Source organism: Saccopteryx bilineata, chromosome 2, assembly GCF_036850765.1.
Source record: "Saccopteryx bilineata isolate mSacBil1 chromosome 2, mSacBil1_pri_phased_curated, whole genome shotgun sequence".
In the NCBI taxonomy this organism is placed as follows: domain Eukaryota; kingdom Metazoa; phylum Chordata; class Mammalia; order Chiroptera; family Emballonuridae; genus Saccopteryx; species Saccopteryx bilineata.
The window spans coordinates 133,927,541-133,940,051 of NC_089491.1; the positions used below are offsets into that span (position 1 = coordinate 133,927,541).

The following is a 12,511-nucleotide window of genomic DNA, read 5'->3' on the forward strand; positions in this document are numbered from 1 at the left end:
TCTCTGAGTCTTCATGCTGAGGCAGTCCAGGACACTCCGGTAGGGCCATAACCTGTGTGTCCACTGCCATGACCTATGTGTCTTAAGTGGATCTAGGATGAGTAGCAGAGCTCTGCTGCCATCGTCCTTTCCACTGGAGATGCTGCAGCTCAGAGAGGTTAAGGCCTTGCCAAAGTCACACGGCCAGTGGGTGACTAAACTGGGACTTGAGCCCAGCTCTTGAGATTGCAAGCCCCACGGAAACACTGCGGCAGCTGTGGGGAATGGCCTGGTGATGGCTGAGTCCCAAGGACAAGCCTGGGAACCGGGAGGGGGCAGGCTCTGGGATGGGAGGAAGATGGAGACGGGGTCATGGATGCTGAGAGTGGAGGCAGAAAGGGAGCAGCACAGGGACTGGAGAGGCTTTGATACAGAACTAGAGGAGTCTCCAGAAAGACCTGGTAAAATGTCCCAGCAGGCATATAAAAACACAGCAGTTGCATTTTTCCACCCCATGTCTCTGTAACAAGGTGGTGAGGAGCCTCTTGCTCTCATTTCACAGTTGAGAAAACAAAGGCAAGGAGAGGTGCCCCCCTGGCTCACTCAAAGACCCAGAGGAATTGGGGCCCAGGGGCCCTGTTATAAGTCATATAGTGTAGACAAGACATCACCGAGACTTTTCCCAATCTACGGTGGATGATGAAATAGAGATGATGAGAGGGGAAACGGAGGTGGAGACAGAAATCAGAGCTGCGTCCAGAGAGGGAGGGGAACGAGGCAGAGGCACTGACAGAGTCTGTCAGTGGTAGAGATGGTGGAGAGATGAGGCCCTGACACCCGGCTACAGTTACAAGCAAGCAGCATCAACTGCCGGGGTGTCACTGCGCCTCCTCCCTCCTGCGCGGAACGTCCACTTGGGCTGCTCCGCAGCGCGCGCTCCCGGGTCGGGAGAGTGAGGGATCAGGGAAGAGGGGGCTGAAGAAGGGGGCAGTGCACCGCCTCCACCCTCGGCTCTCTCGAATCCGCAGAGGCCTTTCCGGCAGCCTCCCGGCCCGCCCCCGGCATCCCCCCCTCCCTGGATGTTACATTCCGGTCCGCCTGGCTGCAGTGGACGTTGCTAGAACCCACGCGGAGAAAGGAAGAGACGCAGGCAAGCTACGGTGACCCAAGCAGCCGCCCCTGCCTCAGGGACCCCTTCCCTGGAGAGACAGCACCATGACCCAGGGAAAGGTACCTTCATCTCCCCCGCCTGCACCATCCTCCATCCTCGGGCTTCCCTGCTCCCTGTCATCCTAAGCAAACTCTCTGGACCACTATTGCATCCTCCCCTGGCTCTTGTGGAAAGGTCCTCTGTAGTCCTTGCTGAAGTCAGAGGACCAAAGGCCCATTTCAAGGAATGGGTCGGGGCCTCTTCCTCCCCACCAGACTCACCTTCCTATCCTGTCTCCCTTCCACCCTTAGCTTTAACATCACAAAAAGAACCCTGCACAGATTCCCAACCCCCCTCAGGAGTCAGCCTGGGTGTCTGTGGGTACGTGTATATATGTGTATATGTGTGCGTTTACAGGTGAGCCCTGAGCGGCAGTTCCTATCCAGCATTCCCTTTTAGTCAATCTGAACTGGGACATCAGCTCATCTTTTGTGCCCTCCACAGAAACACCCCCCACCTGCACTCAATTCCCTGTCATTATTCCACATTTGTATGCAGCCCTGTGGCTGGGAGGTTTCTATAGCAACCCTGCATGCTCTAATTTTTGTTTTGGTTTTGATGGATCATGATACTAGAAGGGACCAGATAAAACGTCTTCTCCTTTTTTCCAGTTCTAGGCCTAAAATGTAGGGGAAGGGCTGAGGCAGAGACTTGGCTAGCCTAGTAGGGTTATGTAACATCTATAGCCTGTGAAATTACACAACCACCAGAGTCCTGGGGCAGAGGTGGGGGTCCTCTGGCATTCTGTTTGGGGGTGCTAAGGATTGAGTTGAGAAAACAGACATGGATCTCCCTTACACGCTCCCTCTTTTTTCTAAGATGAGTCTCAGAGCCAACAGCAGCCTTCCCTGGGCTCTCAGACTCTCCTCTCCCATTTCTTAACCTCCTCAGGTCTCAAAATGGTATCATTGAGTGATACCATCTCCTTTCATTGTGCAGACCTCACTTGGGAATGCCAGATGTGTGTGTGAATGGCGGGCAAGGCTCAGGAGGCTCTAGGTGGTTGTGTGCCAGGGTGGGGCTGGTGAAGAAGACCAGCTGGGACAGGGCTGAAGTCAGAGGTGGGCTCAAAGGACCTTGGTTCTGTGGGGTTGAAATGGATTTTCCTGGGCATGATCCTTCTGGTCCAGGTGATAATGGAGGTTGGGGAGTGGGAGGGAAGCCCATGAGTCAGGGCCCCATTCCCACAGGCTTAGGCTTGTGGTCCCTTCCCCAAGGAGGCCTGGAGGGTATTCACACGTGGTGAACATGAAAGCTACCCCCTCTCCTGATCCTCTCCCTCCGCTCCCCACCCCCACCTCCACTAGGCACTTTGCTGACACTGCTTCCTGTCCTAGGGTGAATGTATTACCCCGTCTCCTCTGCCACTCCCCCCTAACTTACTCACAGGCTTTCTAGTGATGCACTAGGACTAGAGTGACTAGACCCTTCCAGTTCAATGGTCCTTAGGGCTGGATGAGAGCAGAGATCTGGTGCTTGCCTAATTGGGCTGCCTCAGCCATATGCACCCTGCAAAGAAAGCTGAGGCCTTCATCAGTAGCCCTCCAGCTTTAACAGGTTCTTCTTGGAGGCAGATCTAAGTCCTACTTTCTGGGGTTCAGCCCTTTTGTTGGTGTTTCAGTTTTCATACCACCTCTCCATCCTTAGGGGCCCTTCTCTGGCAACATAATTCAGGCCCTCACAGTTCATATTCTCTCTCCAAAGCTGAATGTGTTGTACTTTGTGGGGCAGAGGGCACATCTGAGTGTAAACAGACGAATTTTCAGCCTGCCATGTGTATGTTTCCCTCTGGGTTTCAGTTTCCTTATCTGTAAAATGAAAGAAGGGGCTGAATTAGATGCCTTCTGAGATCCCTTTCAACAGTGACATTCTATGATTCTGTTCTGAGTCAGGGGAGAAGCTGAGACTCCAATAGGACAAGGTCAGAACAGGACCCTCAGCCAGGGCCTCTTGTCCTTCCTCTGCCCTGCTGTTCCCATTTGTCTTCCTCCTCTCTGCCGCTCTTCCCCTCTTCCGTTTCCCTGCTCTCCCATCCTCACTCTCTTTGGTTGTCTCCAGCCCAGCAGAAGGGGCCAGTCCCAGTGAATAGTACCCAGGTTCTACAGCCCAGAGGACCATGTGTGCCTCTGTGACCTTGGACAGGTCATTCTTCTCTCTGATCCTCAGTTCTCTCATTTTAAAATAGAGGTCAAAATACAACTAGCAAGGAAGCAGGAGATTAAGTGAGACAACCTTTTATTCAATAATACTTTCGAGGGCTTACAATGTGCTATGTGCCCGGCCCCTCCTTGTACCCCAGTGATACAGTGGAACCATACAAACTCAATTCCTGCCCCGGGAACAGTGACCACCAATGGGCTATTCTCCTAAGAATTTTCTCCTTTCTCAGTTCTTATCCAAGCTCCAGTGTGTGCCTCTTGGAGCTCAGTTCCCCATCTATAAAATGGAGAGCCTCCCCCCACCCACTGAGCTTTATTGGGGTATAAGAGACAAATAGAATTGTATATATTTAAGGTATACTACTTGGAGGTTTTTGGGTTGTTTTTTTTTTGTTTGTTTGTTTTTTGTTGTTGTTTTGGGAGGCAGCCATTTATCGATGGCTCCCGTCCTGGTTTTTTTTTTTTTTTAATTTTTCTAAAGTTGGAAAAGGGGAGGCAGTCAGACAGACTCCCGCATGTGCTTGACCAGGATCCACCCGTGCATGCCCACGAGAGGGTGATGCTCTGCCCATCTGGGGCGTTGTTCTGTCACAACCAGAGCCATTCTAGTGCCTGAGGCAGAGGCCACAGAGCCATCCTCAGCGCCCAGGCCAACTTTGCTCCACTGGAGCCTTGGCTGCAGGAGGGGAAGAGAGAGACAGAGAGGAAGGAGAGGGGGAGGGGTGGAGAAGCAGATGGGCGCTTCTCCTGTGTGCCCTGGCCTGGAATCGAAACCAAGACTCCTGCACACCAGGCCGATGCTCTACCACTGAGCAAACCGGCCAGGGCCTTTGGAGTTTCGATATACATACACATTGTGAAATGATTACCACAATCAAGCTACTTAATGTATCATCACTTCACATAGTTCCTTCTTTGTGTGTGTGTGTGTGTGTGTTGTAAGAACACTTAGATCTACCCTCTCAGCAAATTTTAAGCACACCATACAGTATTGTTAACTATTAGTCATCATGCTATACATTAGATCATTAGATCTCTGGAACTTTTCCATCTTGTATAACTGGAACTTTATACCCTTTGACTAACATCTCCCCATTTCCCCCGTATCCCAACCGCTATCCTATTCTGTGCTCCTATGAGTTTGACTTTTTTAGAGTCCACATGTCAGTGAGATCATGCAGTTTGTATCTTTCTGTGTCTGGCTTATCTCACACAGCATGTTCCCCAAGTTCACCCATGTTGTCACATATAGAAAGGATTTTCTTCTTTTTAAAGGCTAAAGAGTATTTCACTCTGTGCATATACCACAAAAATAGAGAGGTTCTTGTCTCCCTCCATCTTGCTCCACTAGTGAAGATAAAAAGTAGCCATAACGCCTGACCTGTGGTGACACAGTGGATAAAGCATCGACCTGGAAATGCTGAGGTCACCGGTTCGAAACCCTGGGCTTGCCTGGTCAAGGCACATATGGGAGTTAATGCTTCCAGCTCCTCCCCCTTCTCTCTCTCTGTCTCTCTTCTCTCTGTCTCTCTCTCTCTCTCTCTCTCTCTCTCTCGTCTCTAAAATGAATAAATAAATATATATATATATAAAATCAGGAAAAAAAGTAGCCATAAAACTTCTAAAATTGAAGGGGAAGCTTGGTGAGGAGGGCTTGGAAGGCACCATTTCCCTAGTAACTGCCTTTCTCTGCCTCTATTCCACAGCTGTCCGTGGCTAACAAGGCCCCCGGGACTGAGGGGCAGCAGCAGGCCAGCGGGGAGAAGAAGGAGGCTCCAGCAGTGCCCTCTGCCCCGCCCTCCTATGAGGAGGCCACCTCCGGGGAGGGGCTGAAAGCAGGGGCCTTTCCCCCAGCCCCTTCAGCCGTGCCTCTCCACCCCAGCTGGGCCTATGTGGACCCTAGTAAGTCTCTCAGATCCTGGAAGCTGAAGCATCAGGGGGAGTGATGGGCTCACACGGAAAATTGGGGTAGGAGGAAGTTGCACAGAAATAGATGCAGTGTGTGTGGTTGTTGTATGAGGCTCTGATGTCAAAGGCTTGGGATTTGGAGTACTGTTCTGAGACTAGGTCAAGCAGGACTCCATGAAAGGGAGATGTACAATGTCTGCAGTCAGAGTGCTCTTGGATGGCGATGAGGGGATTTTTCAACTCACTGTGCTAGGGCAGAGAAGACAGATACAGGGAGAAAAACCAGTAGTTGGTTTAGAAAAGCTCTCTTAGAAGAAAAGAATGCATAAAAGGAATGAGGAGAGGACAGAGTGGATGCAGGAAGGGGCAGTATGATGCAGTGGCTGGCCACGGCCTTAGTGGGCTAGCTCCCTGTGAGCAGGGGTGCAGCATGCTTACTTGTTAGCTGATGTGAAACCTTAGTTGGAGCACATAACCATGGAGGCCCCAGGAGTGGTGGAGGCTGGAGACCTGAGTTTCCACTTCTCCCATCCCTCTCCTGTGTCTCTTCCCTTCCCCAGGCCATTGTGGGGACATGCTATGGGAAGGTATGTGGGTGCCAGCTTCACTGTGCCTCACAACCAGGCCTAATTCATAGGCAGACTCACCCAGGCTGATGCCAGCTCCTTGCAGATCAAGAATTGTAGCCTGCCTGACCTGTGGTGGCGCAGTGGATAAAGCGTCGACCTGGAAATGCTGAGGTCGCCGGTTCGAAACCCTGGGCTTGCCTGGTCAAGGCACATATGGGAGTTGATGCTTCCAGCTCCTCCCCCCTTCTCTCTTTCTCTGTCTCTCTCCTCTCTAAAATGAATAAATAAAATAAAATAAAAAAATACCTACGTCAAAATAATTATTAAAAAAAAAAAAAAAAAAGAATTGTAGCCAGTGGGAGCCCCTTGGTTAAGCTGAGCAGCCTGTGGGAGCTTTCCTCCAGGCTATGAACATAGAGCTCCTCACAAACTGTAAGGAAGGGCCCCTCTCAAATCTTTCTCAGCTCCTTCAACCTCCTCAGCATTTCCTACCTCGGCCCCCAGCAGAATTTTAGAAGGGATCACAGGGACAATGCCTCAGATAGCCTCTACTCACAGAGTGGTCACCATGGTCCACACTATTCACTACAAAACCCCTCATCCTAGATCCAAGCAGACCTACCCCACCATGACCTCCTGGAAGGTCAATGAGGGTATGCTATTTGTTCAGAGCCTTTATCACTGCCTCAGATTCGCACAGGACTTCTTTCTCTCTTCTTTTCTCCCCCTCCGTGGCCTGGCTATTTGGATCTTGGTGGGGGGGTATGCAGACAGACCATGAAGAAATGAAGAATAAGAAAGAGGGTCTCCGGGCTCCAGGTTTGCAATAGGTCCTTTTCTCTCCCCCTTCCTCACTTCCCATATCCTGGTTGCCATGACTGGCTGGCTGCCTTACAGAATGTTCTCCAAGAAACTGTCAGGGCTGGAAGTCAGGTCATTTCAGTCAACATGTGACAAAAATTTCCTAAGTGTGTGCCAGGCACTGTGTCTGACACTGCGCTAATTTCTGAGGATGCATCTATTTGCAAGATCTGCCCTCACAAAGCTGACTGTATAGACAAATAAACAGACAACTACCATACAGTGAAACAGATGCAATGATAGAAACCTGGGCAGCTCACCTAACCAGCCTGACAATCAGAGAGGACTTCCTGGAAGAAGAGGTATCTGCCTTGAGTCCTGAAAGATGGCATGAGTTATCCTGGTAAAGAGGCAGGGAAATGAGAGTTCAAGGCTGAAATAAAGGAATGTGCAGAGACTCAGCAGCAACAGAACACATGGCTGAAAAACCAGGCTGAAGAAAAGTAAGAGAATAACATGTGGTTATGGATATGTGGAGGCTTTGTTAAGGAACTTGGACTTGAGTAAAAAGCAGTGGGGAGCCACCGAAGAGCTTGAAGCAAAGCAGTGCCACGGTCAGCTTTGAAACACCAAGACCAGGGCTATTACTGTGGGTAGGGGGAGAACATGAAGAACTGATAGAGACAGTGAAGGAGAACAGAGTGGACACATGTGAGACCTGAGGAACAGCCCAGACAAGGGATGCAAGGGAGAGGGCGGTGTAGTCCCCATCAGGCACAGAGAGCCTTAGGTTTTTACTTTTATCTCATTTATTCCCTCTCCATGAGGTGGGTATCACTGACACATTTCATAGACAGGACTTGGAGAACGTTGGTGAATATCTCCAGGTCACATGGCTAGTCAGTCTTAGAGGAGGAGCCACATATGGGTCTGTTTGACTATGGAGCCTGAGTTCTGGAACCAGCCTGCCAGACTTTATTCCCACCTATGCCTGCCTCCTGCCCAGTCCTGGATTTACTTATCCTCCAGTTTCCTCTAGCCCTGGGTCCCAGCTGGAGCACCAGCAGGTTCACCCACCCAGCTAGTCCTCAGTTTCCGCTCCAAGGGCTTCAGAGCAAGCTGATATCAGGAACTTTGATCATGGGATGTGCTAGGTAGTCCTGAGAATATCTGTCCCTCTCTGATTCTTTGCCACAAAGGGACCCAAATGTCCAGGAAGGTGGTGGGGGACACAAGAAGGAAGGGTCACATTTGTATGGCAGAGCTTAGTCTCCAGGGAGGCCCAGTCAGGATGGTGGGAAGGGGAAGGTAATGACAGTTCATTCTCAAGACTCAGAACAGGAAAGATGAGAAGCGAGATCTGGAGATGGAGTGAGAGGCTTGAAAATGGAGCTGGAGAGAAAGGCTTCCCTGGTCCAGAAAGACAGTTTGACAAAAGACACTTCTGAGCAGGTGGTCATTGGGGGCAGTATTTATATGTATGGGAGCCCTCATGACCCTCCCCTGCCTACACAGGCAGCAGCTCCAGCCACGACAACGGTTTCCCCACCGGAGACCATGAGCTCTTCACCACCTTCAGCTGGGATGACCAGAAAGTTCGCCGAGTCTTCATCAGAAAGGTAACTGCATTGCCCCAACTCTTGAGGACTGGGAGGCTGGGTGTGGGGGGCCAAAAAGCCCCTAGCCCAGCCATCTGCCTGCAGAGGCCACGGTCGCCCCTTCTCTTACAATGTCAGCCGAGAGCACCTGTTGAGTAGTGCTTCCTTAGGTTTCACCCCACTGCTCTCTACCACTCCCAGACACATTGTCTCTCCTCTCCAGAACCCCTTTGCCTTTGGGTGTGGGCTCTGAAATGTCTTTACTCTCCTTTTCCTTTGTCCTGGATCCATTCCCATGGCCCTCAAGAAGGAGGGTGGAGGGCACATTGTACGTACGGGTCTGGAGAGTAGATTGAGTCACAGGGAGGCGAGGCCTCCCTGAGCTGGGGGCCCAAGCCTCCCTGGCCTCAAACTGGGATCCCCTTCTACCCCCAGGTCTACACTATCCTGCTGATCCAGCTGCTGGTGACCTTGGGTGTCGTGGCTCTCTTCACCTTCTGGTGAGTTGGCATTGTAAACCAGCACCTTCGTGTGACCAGGCCTGGGGTGGAGCCCCAGAATCAGACTTCTTTTGGAATGTTGGCCTGAAGAGATCTGTGTGGAGCAGCGGGCTTTCTCATGCCAGCAGAGAACCTTGGAGAGTGCACACACAGGAGCCCTCCACCCAGTGTGGGGTGGACCTGGTACCTTCTGGGTCTCTCTCAGATCACTCTAGCCCCACACGCAGGCACTTCTGAGTCCCAGCCTGGGACTGTGGCTGGAGCTTCCTAAGCCACCAGGAGTGCATGGTTTTTTTCTTTCTTTCAAGTCCTATGAATTGGGTGGGGTGGGGGATGGTCAGGCACAGATGTGGAACCAGAAATAGGATACATTCTTGCTCTTTCTCCTTTCCTTCTCTGCAGTGACCCTGTTAAGGACTATGTCCAGGCTAACCCAGGCTGGTACTGGGCATCCTAGTGAGTATACCCGACCTCTTTCCAGAGAACCCTCAGTGGCACAGGGTGGAGAATCTCTATTGACAGAATGTGAGCCCATGGCCTCTCCCCACCCCATAGAAATTCTTCTCACAAGTGCGAGGCCAGAAGGGCCCTTTCTGGGGTGTTCAGGTCTTAGGGGGAGGGAAGGAAATGGGTGCAGGTTCTGGTGCCTGCACAAGTAGGGAAGGGTGGGGCTGTGGCCATGGCTGGAGAGACTCAGACCTTGGCCCTGAAGGGGAAGAGGAGTGGGACACCTTTGCTCACACTAATTATATGTTGCTACTCTTATTAGTATTGTTGTTATTAATGCTTACTAATTGAATTATTAATTATAATAACTACCATGTATAGAGTATCTAATAAGGGCTGGCCATTGTTCTGTGTGCTTGATGTATGGTATTGAATTTATTTCTAAAACCTATGGGGTAGGATTACCTCAAAAAACTAAGGCCCAGGCCTGACCTGTGGTGGCGCAGTGGATAAAGTGTCGACCTGGAAATGCTGAGGTCGCCGGTTCGAAACCCTGGGCTTGCCTGGTCAAGGCACATATGGGAGTTGATGCTTCCTGCTCCTCCTCCCTTCTCTCTCTCTCTTCTTTCTAAAATGAATAAAAAATTAAAACAACAACAACAACCAAAAAAAAACTAAGGCCCAGAGAGGTTGAGTAATTTGTCCAAGGTCACACAGCTAGTTAGTGGTGGATCTGGGATTCAAACCCAGAATTCAGTGTTGAGACTTATGCTTTTAATCCTTCTACTTGACAGACTCCCTTCCTCTCAAGTCACTCAGTTCCTGGTTGTTCTATACTCTTTAAGGAATGTGGCGGGTAATGTGAGAGAAGAGGGTTAGATGATTCTGAACTTCCTACCTGTGCAATGAAGGGGTCATCCTAGACAATTCTGTCTCATCAAAGTCTCCTTTAGCACCTACTGAGAGCCCAGCTCTGTACTGGGGCTACTGGGGAGGAGGCCTCTGCAGGAGAACGTAGAGGGCGGCACAAGGCAGCATGTGAGCAAGTGGCGTTCAGAGGAGGTGACGGGGGAGTTGTGAGCCTGCTGCACCAAGCCCTCAGTGCACATTGGGAGTGCATCTCAAAGGATGGAAAGTGGAGAGGCTTAAGCAACAGCATGAGAATGGGACTGTGCTGGTACATTTGATAAATTAGAAACTAGACTGTCATAGGACCAGCAGGCCCCATGTGGGGAAATCCAGGATATCTCAGAGAACAATGGGGACTTATGGGGCAGAGGCTCTGAATGCCTGGCCAGGAAGCTTGAACACCAGGGCTATCCCAGGCCTGTTCCCAGAAAGTGATCAGGTGGAGATGTGGACTCAGCTCAAAGGCTGTGGAACCATCCTGAGCCCAGAACTGTCCCAGAGTGGGCCTCGAGTTTATATGAGCCAGCCAAAGGCTGATGGGAAGGAGACCCCTTCTGGCCTCTGGGCTCCTCAGAGGAGCAGAGGAGTGAAGGATGTCTAGCTCAAGTTGGGGATCCCAGGGGAGGAGACAGTCACACCAAGAGCCTTTCTTAGGGCACAGGAAACAGGGCCCATCTGCACACCAGGCAGGAGGCACGCATCTTGGGGAACAGGGAAGCTCTGTGTGGTAAAGCTAATGAGGCCCCAGGGACTGCCACCTGGGCCATTCCACCAACAGGTTGGCATGGCTCCCAGCACGTCAGCACTGCCTGGCAGCCTCAGATGTCCTGAGAACTCAGGAATGGAGTCCCCAGGCCCTCTGCCAGGCCTTCTTTGGGAAGGTGTGCAGGACACCGTGCCCTGGGCAGATAGTGGCAGGGGGACAGCTCAGAAATGAGCAGGCTTGGAAATGGGGGCAAAGTCTGCCCCACTGAGGGTGGGCATGAGAATCTGGCCTCTGAATGGTGAGCTTTCTCCAGGCAGAAAATAGGTGCTCTCCCTGGCTCAGGGGCGGGAGGGGTGGAGAGAAATAGGAAGTGGGCATGAACCTTAAGCCTTTTATGGGGTGTCACAAAGCCTGCAAGATGCCTAAGAGTTCCACCACCATGATGCTGCCCTTTTCTCCAGAAAAGCAGTGTGTGGCTCGGCCCTGCCCTGCTCCTGCTCACCCCTCAGTGCCATTCACCCTGCCCTCTGAATCTGCCTCCTGGCCTGAAACCTAGTTGTCTCACCTCCTCCAACATCCTGAGCCCTTAACAGCAATAAGAGTAAAACAGCTCTTTTTTTCACATGAGAGGCACTGTGCTAAGTACTTTACAGGCATGTTTTTTGTTGTTGTTGTTGTTTTTTTTTTTTCCTGAAGCTGGAAACGGGGAGAGACAGTCAGACAGACTCCCGCATGTGCCCGACCGGGATCCACCCGGCACGCCCACCAGGGGCAAAGCTCTGCCCACCAGGGGGCGATGCTCTGCCCCTCCGGGGCGTTGCTCTGTTGCGACCAGAGCCACTCTAGCGCCTGGGGCAGAGGCCAAGGAGCCATCCCCAGCGCCTGGGCCATCTTTGCTCCAATGGAGCCTTGGCTGCAGGAGGGGAAGAGAGAGACAGAGAGGAAGGAGGGGGGGGTGGAGAAACAAATGGGCGCTTCTCCTATGTGCCCTGGCCGGGAATCGAACCCGGGTCCCCCGCACGCCAGGCCGACGCTCTACCGCTGAGCCAACCGGCCAGGGCCCAGGCATGTTTTATTTAACCCTTACACCCACCCTACCAAGGCAGATAGTGTAGGCTCAGAGAGCAGTTATGCTTCTGAAGCAGCATAGCCACGTTCTTCCGACTGCAAAGCTCATGCACTTCCCCTCGGTGCTCTGCTGCCACCACCCCTGTGGCTCAGGACTTGTCCTAAAGCAGGACGGGACGGGAGGACACTGGCGTTAGATGCTGGCCTTCACCTGAGCCCCACTCCGGTGTCCTGACACTCTGTAAACAGAACGTGGCTCCAGTCCAGACAAGCTCTGACACACAAGTCAGTCTTTTACTTCTGTGGACTAATTTTCTGTCCCCTTGGTGCCTTCTAGTGCCCCCCACCCCCATCCTCCCATCCCGGCCACAGCTTCCTGAGGCCCTCGTTGTCTACTTCAGTGAGCTCATGCCTTATTGTCTGATTGCTCCCTCTGAGACATGGCAGTGGGAAGGGCAGGCCTCCCTGCAGTGGGAAAAATTAAGGGCTGTGGGGTAGGGGTGGGGAACCAGGCAGAGGAGGACCAGGTAGACACCAGAACTGGGTGGGAGGAGGCTCAGAGCCTCCAGGAAGCTGTCAGTCTTATTACAATAATAACAACTCTCATCCTCAAGTCCTTACTCATGCCTGGCCCTGTGCTGAATGCTTGATGTGTGT

At 51.9% G+C, this 12,511-nt stretch overlaps 1 protein-coding gene across 1 annotated transcript in view; it reads left to right on the forward strand.

The window, feature by feature from the left end:
- Positions 1-791: 791 nt before the first annotated feature.
- The window catches only part of FAIM2 (Fas apoptotic inhibitory molecule 2), a 35,062-nt gene continuing 23,342 nt past the window's right edge, over positions 792-12,511 (forward strand). Inside the window, exons 1-5 of the mRNA XM_066257891.1 lie at positions 792-1,209; positions 5,055-5,250; positions 8,142-8,245; positions 8,660-8,724; positions 9,127-9,180. Of these exons, the coding sequence (XP_066113988.1) occupies positions 1,195-1,209; positions 5,055-5,250; positions 8,142-8,245; positions 8,660-8,724; positions 9,127-9,180 (434 nt within the window). The 5' untranslated portion in view covers positions 792-1,194. The remainder of the gene's footprint in view (positions 1,210-5,054; positions 5,251-8,141; positions 8,246-8,659; positions 8,725-9,126; positions 9,181-12,511) is intronic.